Raw genomic sequence first — 21,695 nt, 5'->3', positions numbered from 1 at the left:
TCGGTGTCTTTTGTTTTGAAAACCAGCACCTGCAGTTCCTTGTGTTTAAGAAGGAACTGCAGATGCTGGAAAATCGAAGGTACACAAAAATGCTGGAGAAACTCAGCGGGTGCAGCAGCATCTATGGAGCGAAGGAATTAGGCAGCGAAACGTTGCCTATTTCCTTCGCTCCATAGATGCTGCTGCACCCGCTGAGTTTCTCCAGCATTTTTGTGTACCTGCAGTTCCTTGTTTCTTCACTATGATGCTACAAGTTGTTTCGACTGGAGGAACGGAACATTTATTCTTGCTGAACACAAACAGCTGGGAGTAACTCAGCGGGTCAGGCAGCATCTCTGGAGAAAAGGAATAGTTGTCCTTGCGGGTCGAGACCTATTCCTTCTCTCCAGAGATGCTGTCTCGTCTGACCCGCTGAGTGACTCCAGCTTTTTGTGTCTATCTTCGGTTTAAACCAGCATCTGCAGTTCCTGCCTACACTTTTATTCTTGCTACTTGAATAACTGATCAGGAGAGGGAGGGAGGGGGAATATGCAGTGTGAGACGGAGAGAGGAAGATTAGTATGACCTATTCCTCCAAGATGCAAGGTATAGCTTCCATTGTGACTGTGGGTGAGGGGAGGGAGGGAGGGAGGGTGATTGATGCATCATCAGTTGATTAGGTGGCCCTGCTTTGGCGGGGCCGCTGCTGGGAGCGCTGCTCACTAACTCACATTCTCCACCCAGGAAGAGCGATGAGAGAGAGAGAGGGAGAGAGCAGCTTGCTATAGGATCTTTGGTCAGGGTTGAGTGAGCAAACTCTGGGTGGGTGGTGGAAGAAGAGGAAGATGGCGAGAGTCACGGCTCTGCTGCTGAACCTTTGCTGCGTGCTCAGGTCCGCCACAGCCCAGGAGGTTCTCACCCACGCTTACGGAGTGAATGGTTTCAGTTTGCACCCGCCTTACTTCAACCTGGCCGAGGGCACGCAGATCACAGCTACGGCCACTTGCGGGGAGGGTGCAAGTGCGCGGCCGATCGAGGATCTATACTGCAAGCTGGTCGGCGGACCGGTATCTGGTGACCCTAGCCAAACCATCCAGGTACTTACTGTGTGTGTGTGAACCTCTACCCCTCTCTCAGTCACTGCTCCTAGCTGCGGTGTTTAACCCCCCGCTTTGACTGGGACTGTTCTGTGCTTTTCGCTCGGACCAACCACTCGCAGTGTTTACACTCCTATTTTAAACTGTGTTTACCAAAGTTCAAAAGTTACTGCAAAAGTTTTATGGTTTTATCTCTTTAAGGCAAACAGCGCCAATGTACACTCTGGGTTAGGGTTGGTTGCGTTGCTGGAGGTACAGTGGCAATGGGGAATTGCTAGGCGGCAGGTTGTTACACTGAAAATATCCTGCCCAGCGCAGCATTAGTAGTGAAGTAGATTATACACACACACACGTACACACACACACACACACACACACACACACACACACACACACACACACAGACACACACACACAGACACACACACACACACACACACACACACATATACATATACACACACACACACATCCCGGGCGCTGGAGGATTGTTTAACCTTTGAAACCCACGTTGCGGCGAAATTGCTCCGAGCTCTGCAGACAATGCAAAGCCCGTTCTCTCTCACTCTCTCCGAGTTTTGATACAAATCTCTGCGTTAGTCGTCGGCTGCTTCAGCCCGCGTTGCCTCGCATGTTTAAGAAGGAACTGCAGATGCTGGAAAATCGATGGTACACAAAAATGCTGGAGAAGCTCAGCGGGTGCAGCAGCATCTATGGAGCGAAGGAAATTTCCTTCGCTCCATAGATGCTGCTGCACCCGCTGAGTTTCTCCAGCATTTGTGTGTACCTTGCCTCTCGTGTTGATGTTTGAAAATTCAAAGTTGCCTTCGAGCAGAAACGATACCCCCAGTGTAACTTCATCCTTTAAATGCTGGCTTCCTGGGGGTCATTCGGCCCATCCTGGTCGTGCCTGCAATCCCCCTCCCATGGTCGCTCAATGTCAGGCTTCCCTTGTCTTCGGGCATGAGGTTTCTCTGATCATTTCCACTTTAAACCTTACTTTTTTTTTCCCGTGGTGGATCATTAATTAGGAATATTATGACCTCTCCTCTGCCCGCATTCCCTCTCCCCCTCCCTCAAGTCTCCGAGCGCCGACCCGACCCATTCTAGTGCCGGGGCTGATTTCAGTGGGCGCTGACTGTGAACCGTGAGCCTATACTCACGCCTGGCTTCTCTGTGGACCTGCTTCCTCTGCCTTTATTCTGCACTATTTCGGCAGTGACCAATTCCGCAGGCTCATGCGGTTTTCCCGCAATTTAACACTCGCTGGCCGACTTTGTTTCTTTCATGGGAGTTTGTCTTTAATTGAGCCGTTGGCTGCTGCAGTCACGGTTTTATAAACTTGGTGACATTAAAAATGCTAATCATCCCAGTAACCGGTCACAGCCAAGATGGTTTACTCTCACAGGCGTTTTATTTTGTTTAGAATTGTTACAGTGCATTTACCCAAGCAGAATATAGTGGCTTTGTACAGCAATCCCGTGAATGTTATTCACCTGCTGGCTCCAGAAGCGGATCTGTAATCATGGCAATCCCCTCACTCTTTTAAATCTCTACTCCAACAGCAGCATTTGTTACTTCAACTGGGTCCTTCTTACTCTGTTCCCTTTATCCTGCATCGGTACCTGAAACGCCACCTAGTCTTTCTCTACAGAGATGCTGCCTGTCCCGCTGAGTAACTCCAGCATATTGTGTCTATCTTTGGATTGTAATGATGTATGGTCTTTCTGCTGACTGGATAGCACAGAGCATAGAGCGTTTCACTGTACCTTGGTACATGTGACAATAAACTAAACTAAAGCTGAACCCTGTCAATTATCTCCGTTGGGTGCCTGTAGAACATATTCTGCTGTGCTGCTGTAAGTAAGAATTTCATTGTTCTATCGGGGACAATGAAATGACAGTTGTCATTTATGAATGACAATTAAGCATTCTTGACTCTGCAAGACTGAATTCCAGATATTAACCGCACGCTGTAACGTTAAGGGCTTCTCCTTACATTCCCTCTGTTTATATTGTCCATCACTTGGAACCCATGGCTGAGGTCCAATCACCATCAGTTAATAATCGGCCAAAAGCAGTCAAGATTCAAACTTCTCAATGTTTGCTCCAAGGGCAACCACCATTCTAATGATCATGTCCATAGAATCTAATTTTGCTCTGCATACAATATGCAGGGAATGGAGGGATATGTGTTACGCACGGGTAGACAAGAGATGGTCGATGTCATGTTCAGCATGGACATTGTGGGCCGAAGGGCCAGTTCATGTGCGGTATTATTCTGTGTATTGATTTAGTTTAGTTATGGTTGGAGATACAGTGTGGAAACTGGCCCTTCGGCCCACTGAGTCTATGCCGAGCACTATCCTGCACGTCAGGGGCAATTTACAATCTTTATCAAAGCAAGTTAACCTACAAACCTACACATCTTTGGAGTGTGGGAGGAAACCGGAGCACCTGGAGAAAACCCACGCGGCCAAGGGAGAACGTATAAACTCCGGACAGACATCACCCATAGTCAGGATCGACCCCGGGTCTCTGGCCACGTAAGGCAGCAGCTCTACCACTGTGCCACCGTGCCATCCTGTTGTTAATCGGAACAGATTAATGAGAACTGGAAATTCATTGACTTGGTTCCATTTGCGGACAGCAAACGTCTACACTTCAAATAAGTTAGATACGATAATTTAACTGTTTTATAACAGTAGTTTAATTGTGGATCTTTCTACACCACCAGCATTCCCCTATAGTACAAGCTCAGCATTTACTCTTTCCAAGCAAGGGAGGATTTACTTTGTAACTGAACAGAAAATTTGAATCATGGTTCTTGAGATGATTAATGAGATAAAACGTGCCTGTTGTTGTTAAAATATGCCACAGGTTTTAACTCCAGTATAGTTTCTAGGTCTAAGATAGACACAAAATGCTGTAGTAACTCAGCCGGACAGGCAGCATCTCTGGAGAGAAGGAATGGGTGACGTTTGTGTCGAGATGTCGTTAGACCGAGAGTTGGGGGGGAAAGGAACTGAGAGATATAATGGGAATGTAGAGAGAGATATAGAACAGATGAATGAACAACATGCTTGTTTCTAGGTCTGTTTGAGAGAGTGGCACAGTGCAATGGTGTCACTGAAGGTCAGGATTTTTAATGATCTACCTCCTTCCTCCAACAATATCTTGCATCTGTCAGCTAGTTTCGCAGGGATATGTTACTGACTAATGCTTTTAGTGAGCAAGTGAATTTGAAACAGGATACTCAAGATCTAATGGTGCTCTTACAGTGCATACGCTATAAAATGAGAGGAGAGACCCCTGTGAAATCTCCGATGCCAATGAGCTTGTTAATCATGTGACCACTTGACCACATCCTTGAGGAAACTTTATCTGGCCATCTTTGTGACTTTAGTGCAAACATTTTACAAAACATTGCTTCGAAAAGTAGGATAGTTTGTATCAGGTTTAGAGATGTTCGATTCTTCAACCACTTCCGAAAAGGGTAATTCTAGAGCAAGTTGACTCGAACTCCATTTATTGTAAGGGCTGTGGTGATTGTGCGAAATGTTTAACCAGGGAAGGTGAGGTCAGCAGTGGAGAGGGTCATGGATGCTGACGACAGGTCAGATGACTGGATTGCCAGCAAAGGAGGAACACATGCAGTTGTTACTCTGGTCATTCAATGGCCCTTTAGACAAAGCCAAGGAACACGGGTAATAATAGTTGAATTATTCTAGAAGAGAGGGTAGACTTATGTTAATGATGGGTTGAGGTTTGCTCTCATCCAAGCTGGATGAATTGCGAGCCTGAATTTTCTTTTGATCAAGCCTCCAACCTAGTCACAACATCCATGTGGTATTGATGAAAGCCACTGTGACTATTGCACTTTTCCCAACCTTGCGCTTGTTATTTACATCGCCATTGGATGCTTTACTTTAGAGAAACAGCACAGAAACAGGCCCCTCGGCCCACAGAGTCCATGCTGACCAGTGGTCACTAACACTATCCTACACTCTACGGACAATTTTACAATTTTGATTGAAGCCAATTAACCTACAAACCTGCATGTCTTTAGAGTGAGGGAGGAAACTGGAGCACCCGGAGAAAAGCTTACGCGATCACGGGGAGAGTGTACAAAATCCGTTCAGACAGCACCCGTGGTCAGGATCGAACCTGGGTTTCTGGCACTGTAAGGCAGCAACTCTATCACTCTGCTGCTTGAATCAAGACAGCCGAACAAAACCTTTCCAGAGAATTTCCTCCATTTTACAGAACCATGGCACTGATCTCCATTGGTAGCCCCAGTAATCACTCGCTTCACTTCATCAGAGGGTTGCGTCCATATCATTCAACGAGTCTTCTTCTTCTTCTTGCGTATGGCGTGCGCAGCCTAAAGTTGTAGGACAACTTGTTCTATTTGATCTTACTTGATTGTGCACGCCAGATTGATTGCATTCATCGAAACAGGGCAGACCACGTGAAGGTTGCAATCTCCCACCCCATTCAACGAGTCTAATGCCAATACTATCTGTATGAAGTATGAAGTATGACGTTTCGGCCCGAAACGTCGCCTATTTCCTTCGCTCCATAGATGCTGCTGCACCCGCTGAGTTTCCCCAGCAATTTTGTGTACCTACTATCTGTATGAAGGTGGCTCTCAACCTGAAACCGCCTATCCATTTGCACCAGAGATGATGCCTAATCCATTGAGTTACTCCAGAACTTTGTGTTCGAGGCAGGATTCCAGTTTGTGAAGTTCCTTCTGTTGCCTTTACTGTCTTCAGCTGGAGACCGTCACAGAGTCCAAAGAGGCTGCAATGTCCTCACCTCTCTCTTTCCAACCTTTGAGCCCTCTGGTGTGACAAGGTTTTGAGAATAGTTGATGATTTAACTTCCTCTGTTAAGTGACAGAAGAAAGATGTGATTTGTGTGCAGGAGTATGTGAAGGAATTGATGTTTGATCACCTTTCGGAGGGAACATGCAAACCAATAACATGTACAAGTACACAACCTTTGTTCCTCAAGTCAGTACGGTGGCGCAGTAGTAGAGTTGCTGCTTTACAGTGCCGGAGACCCAGGTTCTACCCTGACTACGGGTGCTGTCTGTACGGAGTTTCCCCCAGTGACCACATGGATTTTCTCTGAGATCTGTCATTTCCTCCTACACTCCATAGCCGTACAGGTTTGTAGGTTAATTGGCTTGTTTTAAGTGTAAATTTTCCCTAGTGTGTGTAGGATAGTGTTAATTTGCATGGGTCTCTGGTCGGCGCGGACTCGGTGGCAGGGCTGCCAACTCTCACGCTTTGAGCGTGAGAATCACGCCCTCAAGCAAACTCTCACTCCCTCACGCTGATCAGAAATTTCTCACGCTCTGTGGTGAGAAATTCTGTGATCAACAAAAATTTCAAAACTCGGATAAACTGCATGGTCCGCGGGCGTTGGAGAGCCGGGGCTGAGGGAGGGATGGAAGCAGCGGGCGGATACAGATGCGGGGAGCCGGGACTGGTGAGTTTGCGGAGAGAGAGGGGAAGGAGACAGGGAGACAGGGGGGAGAGAGAGAGGGGGGTGAGAGGAGAGAGAGGGGAGAGACGGGAGGGGGGGGAATGGAGAGAGAGAAGAGGGGGAGAGGTAGGGGAGAGAGTGGGGGAGAGTGAGGTGGGAGAGGGGGGAAGAGAGAGAGGGGTGAGAGGGAAGAGAGAGAGTGGGTGGAGAGGGTTGGAGAGAATGGGAGAGAGAGGGGTGGTAAAAGAGAGAGGGGGAAAGAGGGATAGAGGGGGAAAGAGAGAGAGATGGGGGGGCAAAGAGAAAGAGGAGATAGAGACAGGAGAAAGAGAGGGGAGAGAGCAAGGGGGAGTGAGGTGGGAGGGAGATATGGGGGAGAATGAGGTGGGAGGGAGAGATGAGGAAAGAGAGGGGGGAAGAGAGAGGTGAGAGGAGAGACACAGAGAGAGGGGAGAGTTTGTGGAGAGGGGGAGATAGGGAGGGAGAAAGAGAGAGAGGGGGAGACGAGAGAGGAGAGAGGGGGGGGAGAAAAGGGGAGAGGGAAGAAAGAGTAGGGGGGAAGAGAGGGGAGAGAGAGTTAGGGGAAAGAGGGGATGGGGAGAGAGGGGACGAGAGAGAGGGGGGAGAGTGAGGTGGGACGGAGAGAGGGGGAAGAGAGAGAGAGGGGAGAGAGAGAGAGGGGGGAGAGAGAAGAGAGAGGGAAGGGGAGAGTGAGAGGGGGAGACGGGAGAGAGGGGTGAGAAGAGAAACAGAGGGAGAGAGGAGAGAGAGAGAGAGGGTAAAGAGAGATGAATGGGGGAGAGAGGGGGAGAGAGAGAGGGGGGTTGAGAGGAGAGAGAGTGCATCCTGGAGGACAACCAGTGGCTGCTGGAAGTAAGTACCAAGCACTAGGTAGAAACGGTGGAAGATGGTGGACTTCAAATGGGGGTGGTTGGTGAAAGCATCCTGCTTGCCTGCTAGATTTTCACTTACTGTAACTGCAGGAAAAATGTTCCCGATGTTGGGGGCGTTCAGAACCATGGGTCACAGTTTAAGAATAAAGGGGGGCAGTTAGGACTGAGATGAGGACAAACTTTCTTCACGCAGAGAGTTGTGAATCTGTGGAATTCTCTGCCACAGAAGGCAGTGCAGGCCAATTCACTGGATGTTTTCAAGAGAGAATTAGATTTAGTTCTTGGGGCTAACAACATCAAGGGATATGGGGAAAAAACAGGAAAGAGGTACTGATTTTAGATGAATAGCCATGATCATATTGAATGGCAATGCTGGCTCGAAGGGCCGATGGCCTATTCCTGCACCTATTTTCTATGTTTCTATGCTTGAGTATATGGCAATAAAACTCGATCACTTGATTTTGAAGCATTCATGCATGGTGGAGGTATAATGTAGTCATAGAGTGATACAGTGTGAAAACAGGCCCTTCGGCGCAACTTGCCCACACCCGCCAACATGTCCCAGCTATGCTACCTGCTTTTGGTCCATACCTCCAAACCTGTCCTATCCATGTATCAGTCTAACTTTTTCTTAATTGTTGGGATGGTCCCTGCGTCAACTACCTCCTCTGGCAGCTTGTTCCATACACCCATCACCCTTTGTGTTGATAAAGTTGCCCCTTAAATAGTTACCTCTTAAAAATACTTCATACAAAAAACATTGAAATCATACTTCTACAGTGCACTAAAACATGATTTTAATACATCAAATTTCAAAAAGTTCCTACCCTTGGAGGGGGGACCCCCTTCTTCCACACCCTCTCCCCACTCGGTTGCTCCACTCCCTCACCGGTACCCCAGTGATCAGTGATCGCACAGCCTCCCCCTTTCAAAAACGTTCCAATTCAATTTAAAGCATATATATTGTATTCAAGTGTAAGTTAAAAGACTCGCTGCAGTATGCTCCATATTGCACAATACCAATGGTATTGTCGCCATGCTCCCTCGGGCTTGGTCTCTCGCAATTTCTCACTCCCAACTCTCACCTAATGTTGGCAGCCCTGCGGTGGGCCAAAGGGCCTGTTTTCGCGCTGTATCTGTAAACTAAACCAAGCCACCATTTAAAACATTACTTCCTCAGTTCCAATGATTCATAACCTTGATGGAGAGCTGATGCTGAATCAATGTTGGACTGATTCTGATGTGAGATATATTCAGTGAATGATTTTTCATTGGGAACTGAACGTTGGACGACCAGGGGAATCTGGAAATCATGGTTAGTGCAGGTTAAAGGGACAAAAGTGTCTGTTGCCACGGTGTTTAGTTCAGAGATACATCATGGAAGCAGGCCCTTCGGCCCATCGTGTCCATGTCAACCATCGATCACACTTTCAAACTACAGTATTATCCCACCTTTGCGTCCACTCCTGATGCAATAGAGGCAATTTACAGCTGCCAATTAACCTACAAACTCGCACATCTTTGGGATGTGGGAGGAAACCAGAGCATTTGGAGGAAACTCATGCGGTCACAGGGAGAACGTATAAACTCCACGCAGACATCACCCACGGTTAGGATTGAACCCAGGTTTCTGGCACTGTGAGCCAGCAGCACTACCAGATGTGCCACTGCCGTCTAAACTATAGTCACCCCACTATAAAAACAAAGAAAATACCTGCAGTTGTTGGAGCTTTTTCCTGCTAAGTGCCCATTGTTCAGGCATGAGGAAGATCAGTAAGTATTGAATTTCCAGGGAATATTGGCTCTGAATTGACAATGGATTATGGAAAACTTCAGGTGCGTTCCCCATGATATTCCAACCACTTTCTGTGCAGTGCAGTGGGCAGAATGTCTGTAATGCTCCAAAATGCCCGGTTGCTGAGGAAGTCCTGCCCTTGATAGATCCATGGAATTGAATTGAATTGAATTGAATTGAATCCTTTCTTTATTTGTCATTCAGACCTTTTGGTCTGAACGAAATGTCGTTGCCTGCAGCCATACATGTAATAATAACAACACACAATAAACACAAATTAACATCCACCACAGTGAGTTCACCAAGCACGTCCTCACTGTGATGGAGGCAAAAGTCTTAGAGTTACTGTCTCTTCCCTCCTCTTATCCTTCTGCGCTGAGGCGATACCCCACCGGGCGATGGTAAGTCAGTCCCGCGGTTCAAGCTCCGCGGCCCGGGGGTGGTCGAAGCTGCCGCCCTCCAGTCCAGCAGACGCAGCTGTTGCCACGGGAGCTCCGGAAAAACAGGCACCAACTTGTGACCTGCGAGCTCCCGACAATGTCGTCCACTGGCCCGCGGCCGGCCTCGGATTCAGGTTGAGCACCGTCTCCGCCCCGCACCGGGCCGCCCACACGAGAGCATCTCAGCCCCGCACCAGGCCGCCCACACGGGAGCGCCTTCCAGCCGGGACCCAGGCCGCCCACACGGGAGCGCCTTCCAGCCGGTAGCCGGGCCGCCCACACAGGAGTGTCTCAGCCCCGCGCCGTCCGCCCTCACCGGAGCGCCGAGTCGTGCCGCTGCCGAACGTCGCCGCAGCTCGAAGACGGCCAGCCTCGCGTTGGTAAGTCCTGGCTGGCTCTACCTCCGGAGCCTCGAGGTCGGTCGCAGGTTGGAGGCCGCCAGCTCCGCCATTAGGCCTCAGCTCAGGCTGGGGAAGAGAAGGGGGATACAACAAAAAAGTCGCATTCCCCCGAAGGGAGAGACAGAAAGCCCTGTTTCACCCACACCCCCCCACACACATAACACCACCTAATAACCAAAAGTTTAACTGAACTAGACAAAAAAAACAACACAAAAAAAGTAAAAACAGACAGACTGCAGGCGAGCCGCAGCCGTTTCACAGCGTCGCCACTTCCTGGAAAATGTATCTTTTAAAGTCAATAGGTTAGTCTCCCACTGAGCTGACCCTAACCCAAAATTGTGCACAGTGCAAACTTTTTCCAGGTGGAATCACTGTTAATTTTTTTTAGAAGCGGGATTCTAGATTTTTTTTCTCTCCCTAGCTTGAGCACCATTAAGAAATCTTCATGGTCTCACTAGTGAACAATCTGGGGTCTTTTGCTTCAGTAAGGTTAAGCTGCACAGTTGGCAGTGAATTGACGTGCTGAATGATTAGGCGAGTTGGATCTGAAAACGCAGCGGCTTCAAGACTACGTTTTGGGAAACGTTTGTCCCCTTTCCCAATGTCTGTGGCCTTTCGGAAAAGCCCCCTGTCTACGCTGCCAAAGCAGGAAAGCACCTCTTTGCGCAGAGACTTCCAACCTGCTATTACTCTGGTTTCTGATTACGTGGATCTGCTCTCTTGTCTGGACTTTGAACATCCACATCATTAATAACTTTTATTTTTCATTTTTTTATGTGTGAAATGTTTAAGTTTTATGTGCGATGCTCCAGTATTCCCTGGGAAACGTCTTCTCATTTTGCACTGTACAACTGTTGCAAGATGACAATAAAGGATAAAGGAAAGGATAGCGGAATGGTTAAAGTAATGGTAATCTATCAAATAATGTTCTGGAAATGCCAGTTCAAATTCCCACCAAGTTAACTGTGAAATTTAAATTTATTTAATTAAATAATCTGGTATTAGTAATGGTGATCGAAATACAACCCGATTGTTTTATAATCCCATCAAAGATTACTTAGAGAACGATTCTTATTTCGCTTGACCTGTACGTGACTCGTAGTTCAGAGATTGGAGCAGACTCTTAACTACCTTTTGACTACGGAAAAGACTACAAAAAGTAGAAAACACTGCCCAGTCCATCATTGTCTCTGACCTCCCTACCGTCGAGGAGATCTATCGCAGCCGCTGCCTCAAAAAGGCTGGCAGCATCATCAAGGACCCACACCATCCTGGCCACACACTCATCTCCCCGCCACCTCCAGGTAGAAGGTGCAGGAGCCTGAAGACTGCAACGTCCAGGTTCAGAAATAGCTACTTCCCCACAGCCATCAGGCTATTAAACTCAAATGAAACAAAACTATGAACATTGATAGACCATTATCTGTGTATTTGCACTTTTTTATCTATTTCTTTATTCATGTGTGTGTATATATTTATTTAATGGTATATGGACACACTGATCTGTTCTGTAGTCATGCCCACTATATTCTGTTGTGCTGGGACACATGACAATAAACTCTCTTGAATCTTGAATATAGCCTAGCAAGAGCTCAATGCTGGTGTGTTACGGTTTGCCAATAAATGCTGACCTTGTCACGGATATCCACATCCATTGAATGATTTTTATAAAATACACTTGTTTGGGGTTTTGATGTAGAGATTGAGGTTAACACCTGCCCGGTTGTGATGTTGAACGCACTGAATCATTTACAGAATCACTGCTCAGTTAGTCGTAGAGTCATAGAGTGATACAGCGTGGAAACAGGCCCTTTGGCCCAACTTGTCCACAGCAGCCAACATGTCCCAGCTACACTAGTCCCACATGCCTGCATTTGGTCCATATCCCTCCAAACCTGTCATATCCATGTACCTGTCTAACTGTTTCTTAAATGTTGGGATAGACCCAGCCTCAAATACCTCCTCTGGCAGCTTGTTCCATACACCCACCACCTTGTGGAGTTATGCAGGGAAGGTATCCCACCGCACCCAGTGCATCACTCCTTGGTTTGTAGATGTTCCTTAGGCCGCTGAGGCAGATGCCATCTGGAAGGCTGCGGAGCCTCGCAGGTCAGTGGAGCCTCGTGGGTCGGTGGAGCCTCGAGTCTGGGCCTCGCAACTCCCGAATCCAGGGAACATCTGAATCCAGGGAACATCTGAATTACTGCAGCACTTTGTGTCTATCCTTGGTATAAACCAGCATCTGCAGTTCTTTCTTTCTACATTTTGTCTGCTCCACTGTGAAATCTCTTCAAGGTATGCCTACTCAAGGTTTCCTCTCTCTGACAGGAATTCTGCAAAACCCTCTCTCACTGTTACTGCCCTGCCTGTGATCATCTGCGATTGGCCCTGGTCTTTTCTCACCTCCAGCACTTCACCCCTCCTCTCCCCCCCACCCCCCCCCCCCCCCCACTCTCACTTTCACTCTGAATAAGGGTCCCGACCCACAACATCACCCATCGCTTTCCCTTATAGATGCTACCTGACCCACTGAGTTACACTAGCACTTTGTGTCTATCTTTGTTATAAACGAGCATCTGTAGTTCTTTGTTTCAATGTCTTTTTGCTTTACACAGTCAGTCCAGACTCGTTGCACAGTCGTTGACTCACCAGCCTTCCGTTGTTGCCATCCCAATCCAAGGCATGAGGGTTGTTGGTTGTCTGCTACCCTTGTTGTGATGCTCGGATCTTGTGAATGGTTCTTTATATAAAAATAACTTGATTAGTGGCTTTGTTGGTATTGCAATGTAATTCATGGTTTTTTTTTTTTTAACTCTTCACCAGGGTCAATATTGTGATATTTGCAAAGCAGGGAGCAACAAAGCGCATCCAACCACCAATGCCATTGATGGAACCGAACGTTGGTGGCAGAGTCCTCCTCTCTCCCGTGGCCTGGAGTACAATGAAGTCAACGTTACCCTTAATCTTGGCCAGGTACGAGAGACTGCGGGGTGATTGCACGAACACAGTGTTTTACTGATCATTTATTTAAGACCTATGACCAAATGAGTTCACCCATTAGCTGACTCGGAGGAAGAATCCAAGTTTTGTACTGATTAAACTTCTGCTGATGGTTGGCTTGGGCTCTGCAGCCTGGGTTGAACAGTTGTCAGGGTTTCATCTTCAGGCCTTCTGAGAGATATTGCATGTACTGTACGTGAAGATGTTTGAATGTGATGTATTAGTAGTTCAGCTCGGGGAAGATGGAAACATTATACAGTAGTTAATTTCTGTTTCTGGAATTCAAGCCTGTTTTACATTTGTGGATATGGCACTTTTCTGATGTAACCATGGTATTATGAATACCATGCTAATAGAACAGTTAGTCACAGAATGGAATATGTTTGTACTGATTTCCTTTGTAAATAAGACTAGTATTTTTCTCCTTTCAAATGTAAAGGCTTATTCAAAGCACAAGATTGCCTGTTGAACTGCGCAGCAGAGGTAACCCATAGGCATGTTGTGTATCCAGTAACATGTTCTTGGCATTTAGATCGGGTAAATAGTAATTCAAGCCTTGCATGTGCTGACTCCAGCTGCTTTTGCCAGACGCAGTTTTGTTTACATTATCTACTTATTCTATTGAATCAAAGTACATTTTTTGTATGTTGCATTTTTTTTAATTAAAAAAAAAAAATTCATGGCTTTTAGCAACTAGCATCGGCAGCAGCCTAAGAATAAGCTTCAAACAATCCTTTGTGTTAGGTCATAGAATATGATGGAGGAGAATGCTAGAGAAAACTGCTTCAAATAACCAACCAGTTACATTTATTTTCATTCAGAAGCCCATATTTAGACAACAAAAGCAGGATTTTGATTGGATTTTAATCGGGTATTAATTGGAAAAGAAAAGGAAATGGAAATTGTTTTGTATTTCAAAGTAAATGTATTCATTAGTTATTGATGGCAGGACGGTGGTGCAGCGGTAGAGTTGCTGCCTTACAGCACCAGAGACCCTAGTTTGATCCTGACTATGGGTTCTTGTCTGTACGGAGTTTGTACGTTCTCCCCGTGACCGGCATGGATTTTCTCTGAGATCTTCGTTTTCCTCCCACACACCAAAGGCGTACAGGTTTGTAGGTGATTTGGCCTTGGTTTAAATGTAAATTGTCCCTAGTGTGTGTATGATAGTGTTAATGTGCTGGGATCATTGGTCAGCGTGGACTCAGTGGGTCAAAGGGCCCATTTACGCACTGTAGCTCTAAAGTAAAATTACATACCCACATACATTACATCACAAAATTATGCACATGGACACATACATACACGCACACATGCAAGGAAATGTAGTTTTACTGTAGGCTAGACTAAATTGTTTACCACATTAACGTTGAACTATTTGCAACTCGAATAGCTGAATTCACATTAAACAAGTCGTCAATATTAATCCAGATGCCTGCAATGAAATATAAGCAGATTTCATGGATTCAGATTAATTATGAACACACGCAAACAATATAAAAGGAAAAGGAAAAATAAATTTTGAAATAGTAATAAAATCACAACTGAACAACATCAAACCAGCGCTGTAACATTACATTACAGTGCCCCATTCTGTAATGTCTACCAGTTGCATTGGAGCATATTCATGGGTGACCATCAAGATTGGTGTGGAATTCAAGAGTCAGCAGTGTTTTACTGTCAGATGTCCTGAAATGGAACAATGAAATTCTTCCTTGCAGCAGCTCAACAGAGTGTGTAAACACTTTGCACTGTAAAACCCATAATTATCAACCCAAAAATGCTCCGTGTATATATAGAAAAAACAAATAGACAAATAATGCAAAATCAAAATTAATGTTGCCAAGTCTATTTATAGTTCAGAGACTTTTTGGAGGTTGTAGTGTTTAATAACCTGATGGTATTAGTGAGAAAGCTGCTCCTAAACCTGGTTGTTACAGTTTTCATGCTCCTGTACCACCTTCCCAATGGCAGGAGTGAAATGGGAGTGTGGCCATGATGGTGTGGGTCTCTCATGATGCTGGCTGCCGTTTTGAGGTGTCGGTGTCAGTACTGTCCATGTGACGAAACAGATAGCTGTTGCACACCATCTTGATGGCCACCTCAGCTCTGAAGTCATCTTTTCCGTGTGTTCAAGTTTCTCGGCATGTCAGCTCCTGATTACTCTCCTGGGCTCTGGTGTCAGACTGATGATCCGTTAGCACAGGCCAAACTCTGCTGCTACTGTAGTATTGTGCAATTGGACAAGAATATGTGGGTATATCTGTTACACAGGTTAAAACGGTGATGTAGAATCGACGACTATGCCATAGATGGATTGTTCCCCATCAGCTTTGTCCACATTGACCACATTTATTGTACAAGACAATCGGTTATTCAAAAAAACATTAAGAAAATGTATGTATTGTTTGCAAAGGACCCTGAAAGATGATGCCACGATGCTCTTAGAGTCAAAAGACCTACTGATTTCAACAATATGCACATAACGTCGTAGAGGGGTACAGCATGGAAACAGGCCCTTCAGCCCAACTCATCCATGCCAACAATATACCATGTTAACTAGGTCCACTTGCCCGCATTTGGCCAACATCCCTCTAAACCTTTCAAACGTACACTTGATGATAGAGCTGTTACAACTGAGAGGAGAATCGCTGAGTGAAGGAATTTCTCTTTATCTCAGCCATACCCTTGTCCACAGACACTGGTCTCTGGTGCTAAGCTGCAGAAACGGTTTTTCATTTGCTGTTCCGTGAAACTCTTCTCAGAGATCTGTTAGAGCGATTTCCTTTTGTTTTTACACTCCTGAGAATACAAGTGCATTCTTCGCAATCTCTTCATGAAGGACACAGCTCAGAAATGAATGAATGAAGGAATACGTTTATTGGCCAAGTATTCACATACAAGGAATTTGCCTTGGTGCTCCGCCCGCAAGTGACAACATGACATGCAGTGACAGTTAGGAATGACACATAAAGCATTAAACATTAATAATAAAACATTATTGATTAAACGTGTGAATTAAATAAAATACCAGAGCAAAAGGAGGCTACAGATTTTTGGTTATTGAGTAGAGCTACTACTCGTGGAAAAAAGCTGTTTTTATGTCTTTGACAGTCCGGAGTCGCCTTCCAGAGGGAAATGATTCAAAGAGTTTGTGGCCAGGGTGAGAGGGATCAGAGATGATCTTACCCGCTCGCTTCCTGGCCCTTGCATGGCCCGTACATCTATAAGTACTTGCAGTGTACATGTATAAATCCAGTGAACAATTTACTACATGGCACGCCATATTTGAGAAGACTCCGCTCCTTCACTGCAGATGTTCTACCAGTCAGTGGCAGCCAGTGCCATCTTCTTTGCTGCCATGTGCTGGGGCAGCAGGGCGAAGGCTGCGGACGCCAATAGGATCAACAAACTCATCAGGAAGGGTGGGTTTGTCCAGGGGGCGGAGTTGGATTCATGGGAGCTGGTCTTGGAGGAGAGGATGCTCCTCAAACTGCAGAGCATCCTGGACAATACAGCTCACCCCCTCCATGACACAATGGTCAACCTGAGGAGTACCTTCAGCAACAGACTGATTCCACCAAGATGCAGGACAGAACGCCACAGGAGATCCTTCTTCCTTGTGGCTATCAAACTGTACAACTCCTCCCCCTTCTGTCGTGGGGTAGACTGAGACTGACTCCCCCCCCCCCCCCACACAATTTTTGCACATCCACAATCTTTTCCGCTCATTACTTTAATTTCATGTTTGATGTGTTTTGTGTATTTCTTTATTTTTATGATCAATTTCCCTCCTGGGAATAAATAAAGTTCTATTGTATCATATATGTGTGGTTGGAAGCAATCTGCAAACTACAGTGCATGCAGAAATACATTTATCGAGGTGCTTTGAATCAATGAGACCTGCTTTGATTCACTGATCTGCCGTTAGGCACTGTGCGACTACTATGGAAATTTAAAAGACTTGCTTATAACTCTAAAATAAGTAAACCTGCCCCTGATAGAACTAAAACGCTGGTGCCTGAGAGACCAGTCATTGACATCCGATAGCCAAGCATTAAGTTGATTCTGTGTGAAATGAGCCAGAGTATTACCTGAGCAAATCCTTTAACATCAGAACATCAAAAAGTCCTTAAACTACCTGATACTGTATGGGATAGGCCTTTCCTGCCAACTGGCTCAAAATAATATCTAAATTATCTGGGAATGGATAGATGACAGGAAAAAAGAATGGTATTAATTTGTCAAAGGGCACCCTGGTATGTCGAATTCAAAAACTTTAAGATGGTCAAAGCCTTCAATGTGGTCTTTCCCCTTCTACCTCACCTCTTACTGTAGTATTTTCTGTGGGAAATTGTAGAGGGTTGTGGATGCAGCCCAGACCATCACACAACCCATCCTCCCTTCCATTGACTCCATCTATACTTCACGCTGCCTCGGCAAGGCCACCAGCATAATCAAGGACGAGTCTCACCCCAGTCACTCCCTCTTGCCTCCTCTCCCATCAGGCAAAAGGTTCAGAAGTGTGATAATGCACACCTATAGATTCAGGGACAGTTTCTTCCCAGTTGTTATCAGGGAACTGAACCATCAGTTCCCTGACAACAACGAGAGATCGGTCCTGACCTACTGTCTACCTCATTGGAGATCCTCGGACTTTACTGGACTTTATCTTGCACTAAACGTCATTACGTTTATCAGGTATCTGCACACTGTGAAAGCACGATTGTTATCATGTATAATCTTTCCGCTGACTGGTTAGCACGTAACTAAGCGCTTTTTACTGGATCTCGGTACACGTGACAATAAACCAAACTAAACACGTCCAGAGCAGAGCATTTCACCACCTTTTCCTGTCTAATTTGCTCCTGAAGTACTATATATTTTTGAGAAATGTTTTGTGCTCATGTCAGCAAATTGACATGTTTGTTACGAGGAGTGAAAGGCAGCTTTAAGGTCAGCGCTCCTTTTGTACAATGTCCGGCCTCTTAACTGTGGGGGTCCCGAATCCAGGATGTTGTGCCACAGTTGAAGCTAGGGGCTGATTGTTCTGATGGAAGAGAAGCTGAGGGACATCTCTGCAGTTTACCTTTTTAATGTGTCTGGTGTCTGCTCCTGAAGCAGCCTTGTATAATTACTGCACGCATTGCTAACATTCCTTGAATGCCGACCAAAGTAATCCATTTAGAATGTTAAATTCAAAGCCTCGGGTCAGTTTAAAAGAACTTCTGATCCTTTGGTCCAGTGGGTAATTTGTCTTGTTTCGGTGCAACGTACCAGAAAGCTGATCAGAAGGGAAACATTATTTAGCTGTTACCAGTATTTCAGGGGGCTTTACTTGGAACTGTTGAATAAATGAACTTTGGCTACAAATCAGTGCTTGGAATTCATTGCACAAATCCTGTTAACCATTGACATGAAAGACGTGGATAGAGTGGATGTGGACGGAATGTTTCCACTAGTGGGAGAGTCTAAGACTAGAGGTCATAGCCTCAGAATTAAAGGACGTTCTTTTAGGAAGGAGATGAGATATATCTTTAGTCAGAGGGTGGTGAATCTGTGGAAATCTTTGCCACAGAAGGCTGTGGAGGCCGAGTCAGTAGATATTTTTACAGCAGAGATAGATAGATTTTTGATTAGTGCAGGTGTCAAAGGTTGTGGGGAGATGGCAGGAGAACGGGGTTAGGAGGGAGAGATAGATCAGCCATGATTGAATGACAGAGTAGACTTGATGGGCCAAATGGCCTAATTTTACTCCAATCCCTTATGACTGTATGACTTTATGAAATCTAAAAGTATCATTGCATTATCCGAGAAAGATCGCATATTTTTCATTCCTGCCCATCTGTCTTTTCTTAATTGTAATTGATATAAGTGTATGACCTTGCTAATAATGAGCAGAGGAAAGGCCATTCGGTCCCTTGAACCTATCCCGCCATTCAATAAAATAAGCTTAATGTGATTGTAACTTCCTGGCCTGCAACCCAACCTCCTGCACTAATCTTTTACTCCTTTGTTTATCAAGAATCTGTTCATCTTTCCCTTGAAAACATTCAAGGATATTTGAGAACAATAGTTTCAAACACCCGCTATTTCCCAAGAAAGAGGATTTCTGTGAAGTGGACAAAGCTTATTTTTAAGCAGCAATTCTAGATTCTCCCACAAAAGGAAACATACTCTCCACATCCACCCTGCCAAGACTGCCCATGATCTTGCGTTTCAATCAAATCGCTTCTCTTTTTTCCGCGCTCCAAGATATAGAAGTCAGACTTTTCTTCATTAGTTAACCTGCTCGTTCCATGTGCTATATCAGTCTAGTAAACATTCTCTGAACTGCTTATTTACATTAACATTCTTTTAATAAACCTGAAGCAGAACTTTCATGCTTAAATATTAATTCCCTCTCGCAATAAACCATAACATTACTTTAACATGTTTTTCCTCCACACCTTCATTTTTCTAACCATGCAACGATCCGCTCTGCAGCTAATAGCCCTGCAGTGTCAGATAATGTTTTGTTCTTCCTTCTAAAATAGACTACGTAATATTTTCCCATGTTGTTTTTGGATTGCCAGCGCTTTGGTAATGCTTGTAACCTTTCTGTGTCCCCGTGTAGCCATTTGCTGCTATTTAAACGACCTGCTCTGCTTATTGGCTAATTAGTCAAATTCTTGTGTAGGAAGGAACTAGAGATGCTGGTTTATACCGAAAATAAGCACAAAATGTTGGCGTAACTCAGTGGGTCAGGCAGCATCACTGGAGAAAAGGAATAGGTGATGTTTCAGGTCAGAACCCTTTTTTCAGTCGGAAAAAGGGTTCCGACCCAAAATGTCACCTCTTCCTTTCCTCTTGACCCGCTGAATTACTCCAGCATTTTGAGCCTATCTTTAGTCGAATTCTTGCATGTGTTTAAAAACGTAGGAACGTGGTTAGTGCTGACACGAGCGCATTACCCAGGGGAGTGATGCCGTTTCAGAGATGCTGCCTTACGAATAAAATGTAAACCAAGATTCTGTTTGCTTGCTGAGGTGGATGTACAAATCGACAGTAAATTGTTGGGAAGAGCATGGGAATTGTCCTTGTTTAAAATTTCTGCTGAAAGCCAGTAAAATGTAGAAACGAGGAACTATTCATATTCTCCTGAGATGCTGCCTGTTCCGCTGAGCTACTCCAGCACTCCGTGCCTTCACCAGTAAAACCTATATCATTCTGTATGTTAATTGGCTGCTGCCTTTGTCTTGGTCACTGCAATGGTGATACTTCAGTGCTTTCTTTCTCTTTTTTTATTTTTTTAATATCAAAATAGACTTTATTCAGGTAATAAATACATACAATACATGAACTGTGCGAAAAATTCATCCGACATTTTCGGAGGCTATACAAATTGTTCAATACATTGCTCAAATTTCACAAATCTGTCCCCCACCCTTGCCACTGGCATGGGATCCCTTCCCTTATTTTGAGGGGCGTCTCCACCACACCCCGTGTTCTCTGGGATTTCCACAATTGGAAAGATGCTGAATAAAGCGAGGCCAGGAAGTCTCTATAAATGCATGTCCTTCTCACTTCTATGAGGCTATTTTTAAATATCAAACTCCACCTTTTTTGCACATGGGAGAATATTTATAATTTGTCTGCGGCCTCTGCCTCCAGAGTCATGAGACCATCTTGCGTCACAAAGCAAACTATTGGCTCCACAAAATCCTCGAACAGGGGATTCCTATTCAACCCGTCGAGCAGTGAAGCTATTCTTGTGCAAGTGGAATATGAATGTATCTTCTTTTGTTTTAATTGAGCAGTGCTGGTTCAGATTAAAGAAAAATATCTCGGGTCCGACTGTATAACATTTGTTTCTCACTAGATTTCCAGAATTAGTGGTATTTTACGCTGTTTATTCTTACCGTGTTCAGAGAACAACATTAACTGAAGCCTCATTGACCCTCCACTCTTATTCTATTCAGCCTTGTCCCCTGAGTCTCATTAAGTTGTTCAAAATTGTAATGTATTTTCCACAAGGTTTCCTGTTTGAAATACTGCTCCTAGATTGAATTCTGCTAATCAACCAGAGCCTCCAGTTGCATGAATGGAGATTGAATCCACAATTACGTATAGGGAGAATTCACAACAGTGAGAAGCAAGGTTATTTTAGTTGTAGGATGGACGTCACAGCCTTCTGAATATGAAGTGGTAAATCTTTCAATCTTTCTCCGTTCTTAATTGAATTGTGTGATATTACTGCAGCTCTTGTTAAATGTTATCTGTGTGTCTTTGAGGTGCTAATTTCTAATTTCAGCACATACGATATACAGAGTTGGTTGAATGCCTGCCCCTCTTTCGGGCTTACGTCCATGCCCAATGTCCACGGGCATCTTGGCCGCTATCTGGAACAGCCGGCCGCCGCAGGGGCTTGAGTGGTCCTTAGATGAAAGTAGCAGCATTTGGGTTTGATACTTGTTTGTGCATTTCTTATTTCAGATGGATGTCTCCGTAGAGTAGCATTTTCACCGTCATTTTGTACCTGTAAACAAATGTACGTTTGTAAAGCAGATGATAAACGGAGTGTGCCTGCAAGTGCGACTGTTGTATCAAGATGG

General features: G+C 45.2%; 1 protein-coding gene across 1 annotated transcript in view; it reads left to right on the top strand.

The window, feature by feature from the left end:
* Positions 1-595: 595 nt before the first annotated feature.
* lama5 (laminin subunit alpha 5) overlaps positions 596-21,695 on the top strand; it is a 276,023-nt gene continuing 254,923 nt past the window's right edge. Inside the window, exons 1-2 of the mRNA XM_033041941.1 lie at positions 596-1,076; positions 12,925-13,074. Coding sequence (XP_032897832.1) covers positions 825-1,076; positions 12,925-13,074 — 402 coding nt within the window. The 5' untranslated portion in view covers positions 596-824. The remainder of the gene's footprint in view (positions 1,077-12,924; positions 13,075-21,695) is intronic.

The sequence above is a fragment of the Amblyraja radiata genome, chromosome 23 (assembly GCF_010909765.2).
Source record: "Amblyraja radiata isolate CabotCenter1 chromosome 23, sAmbRad1.1.pri, whole genome shotgun sequence".
NCBI classification, from domain to species: Eukaryota; Metazoa; Chordata; class Chondrichthyes; order Rajiformes; family Rajidae; genus Amblyraja; species Amblyraja radiata.
This window is presented reverse-complemented; position numbering and strand designations above follow the sequence as displayed.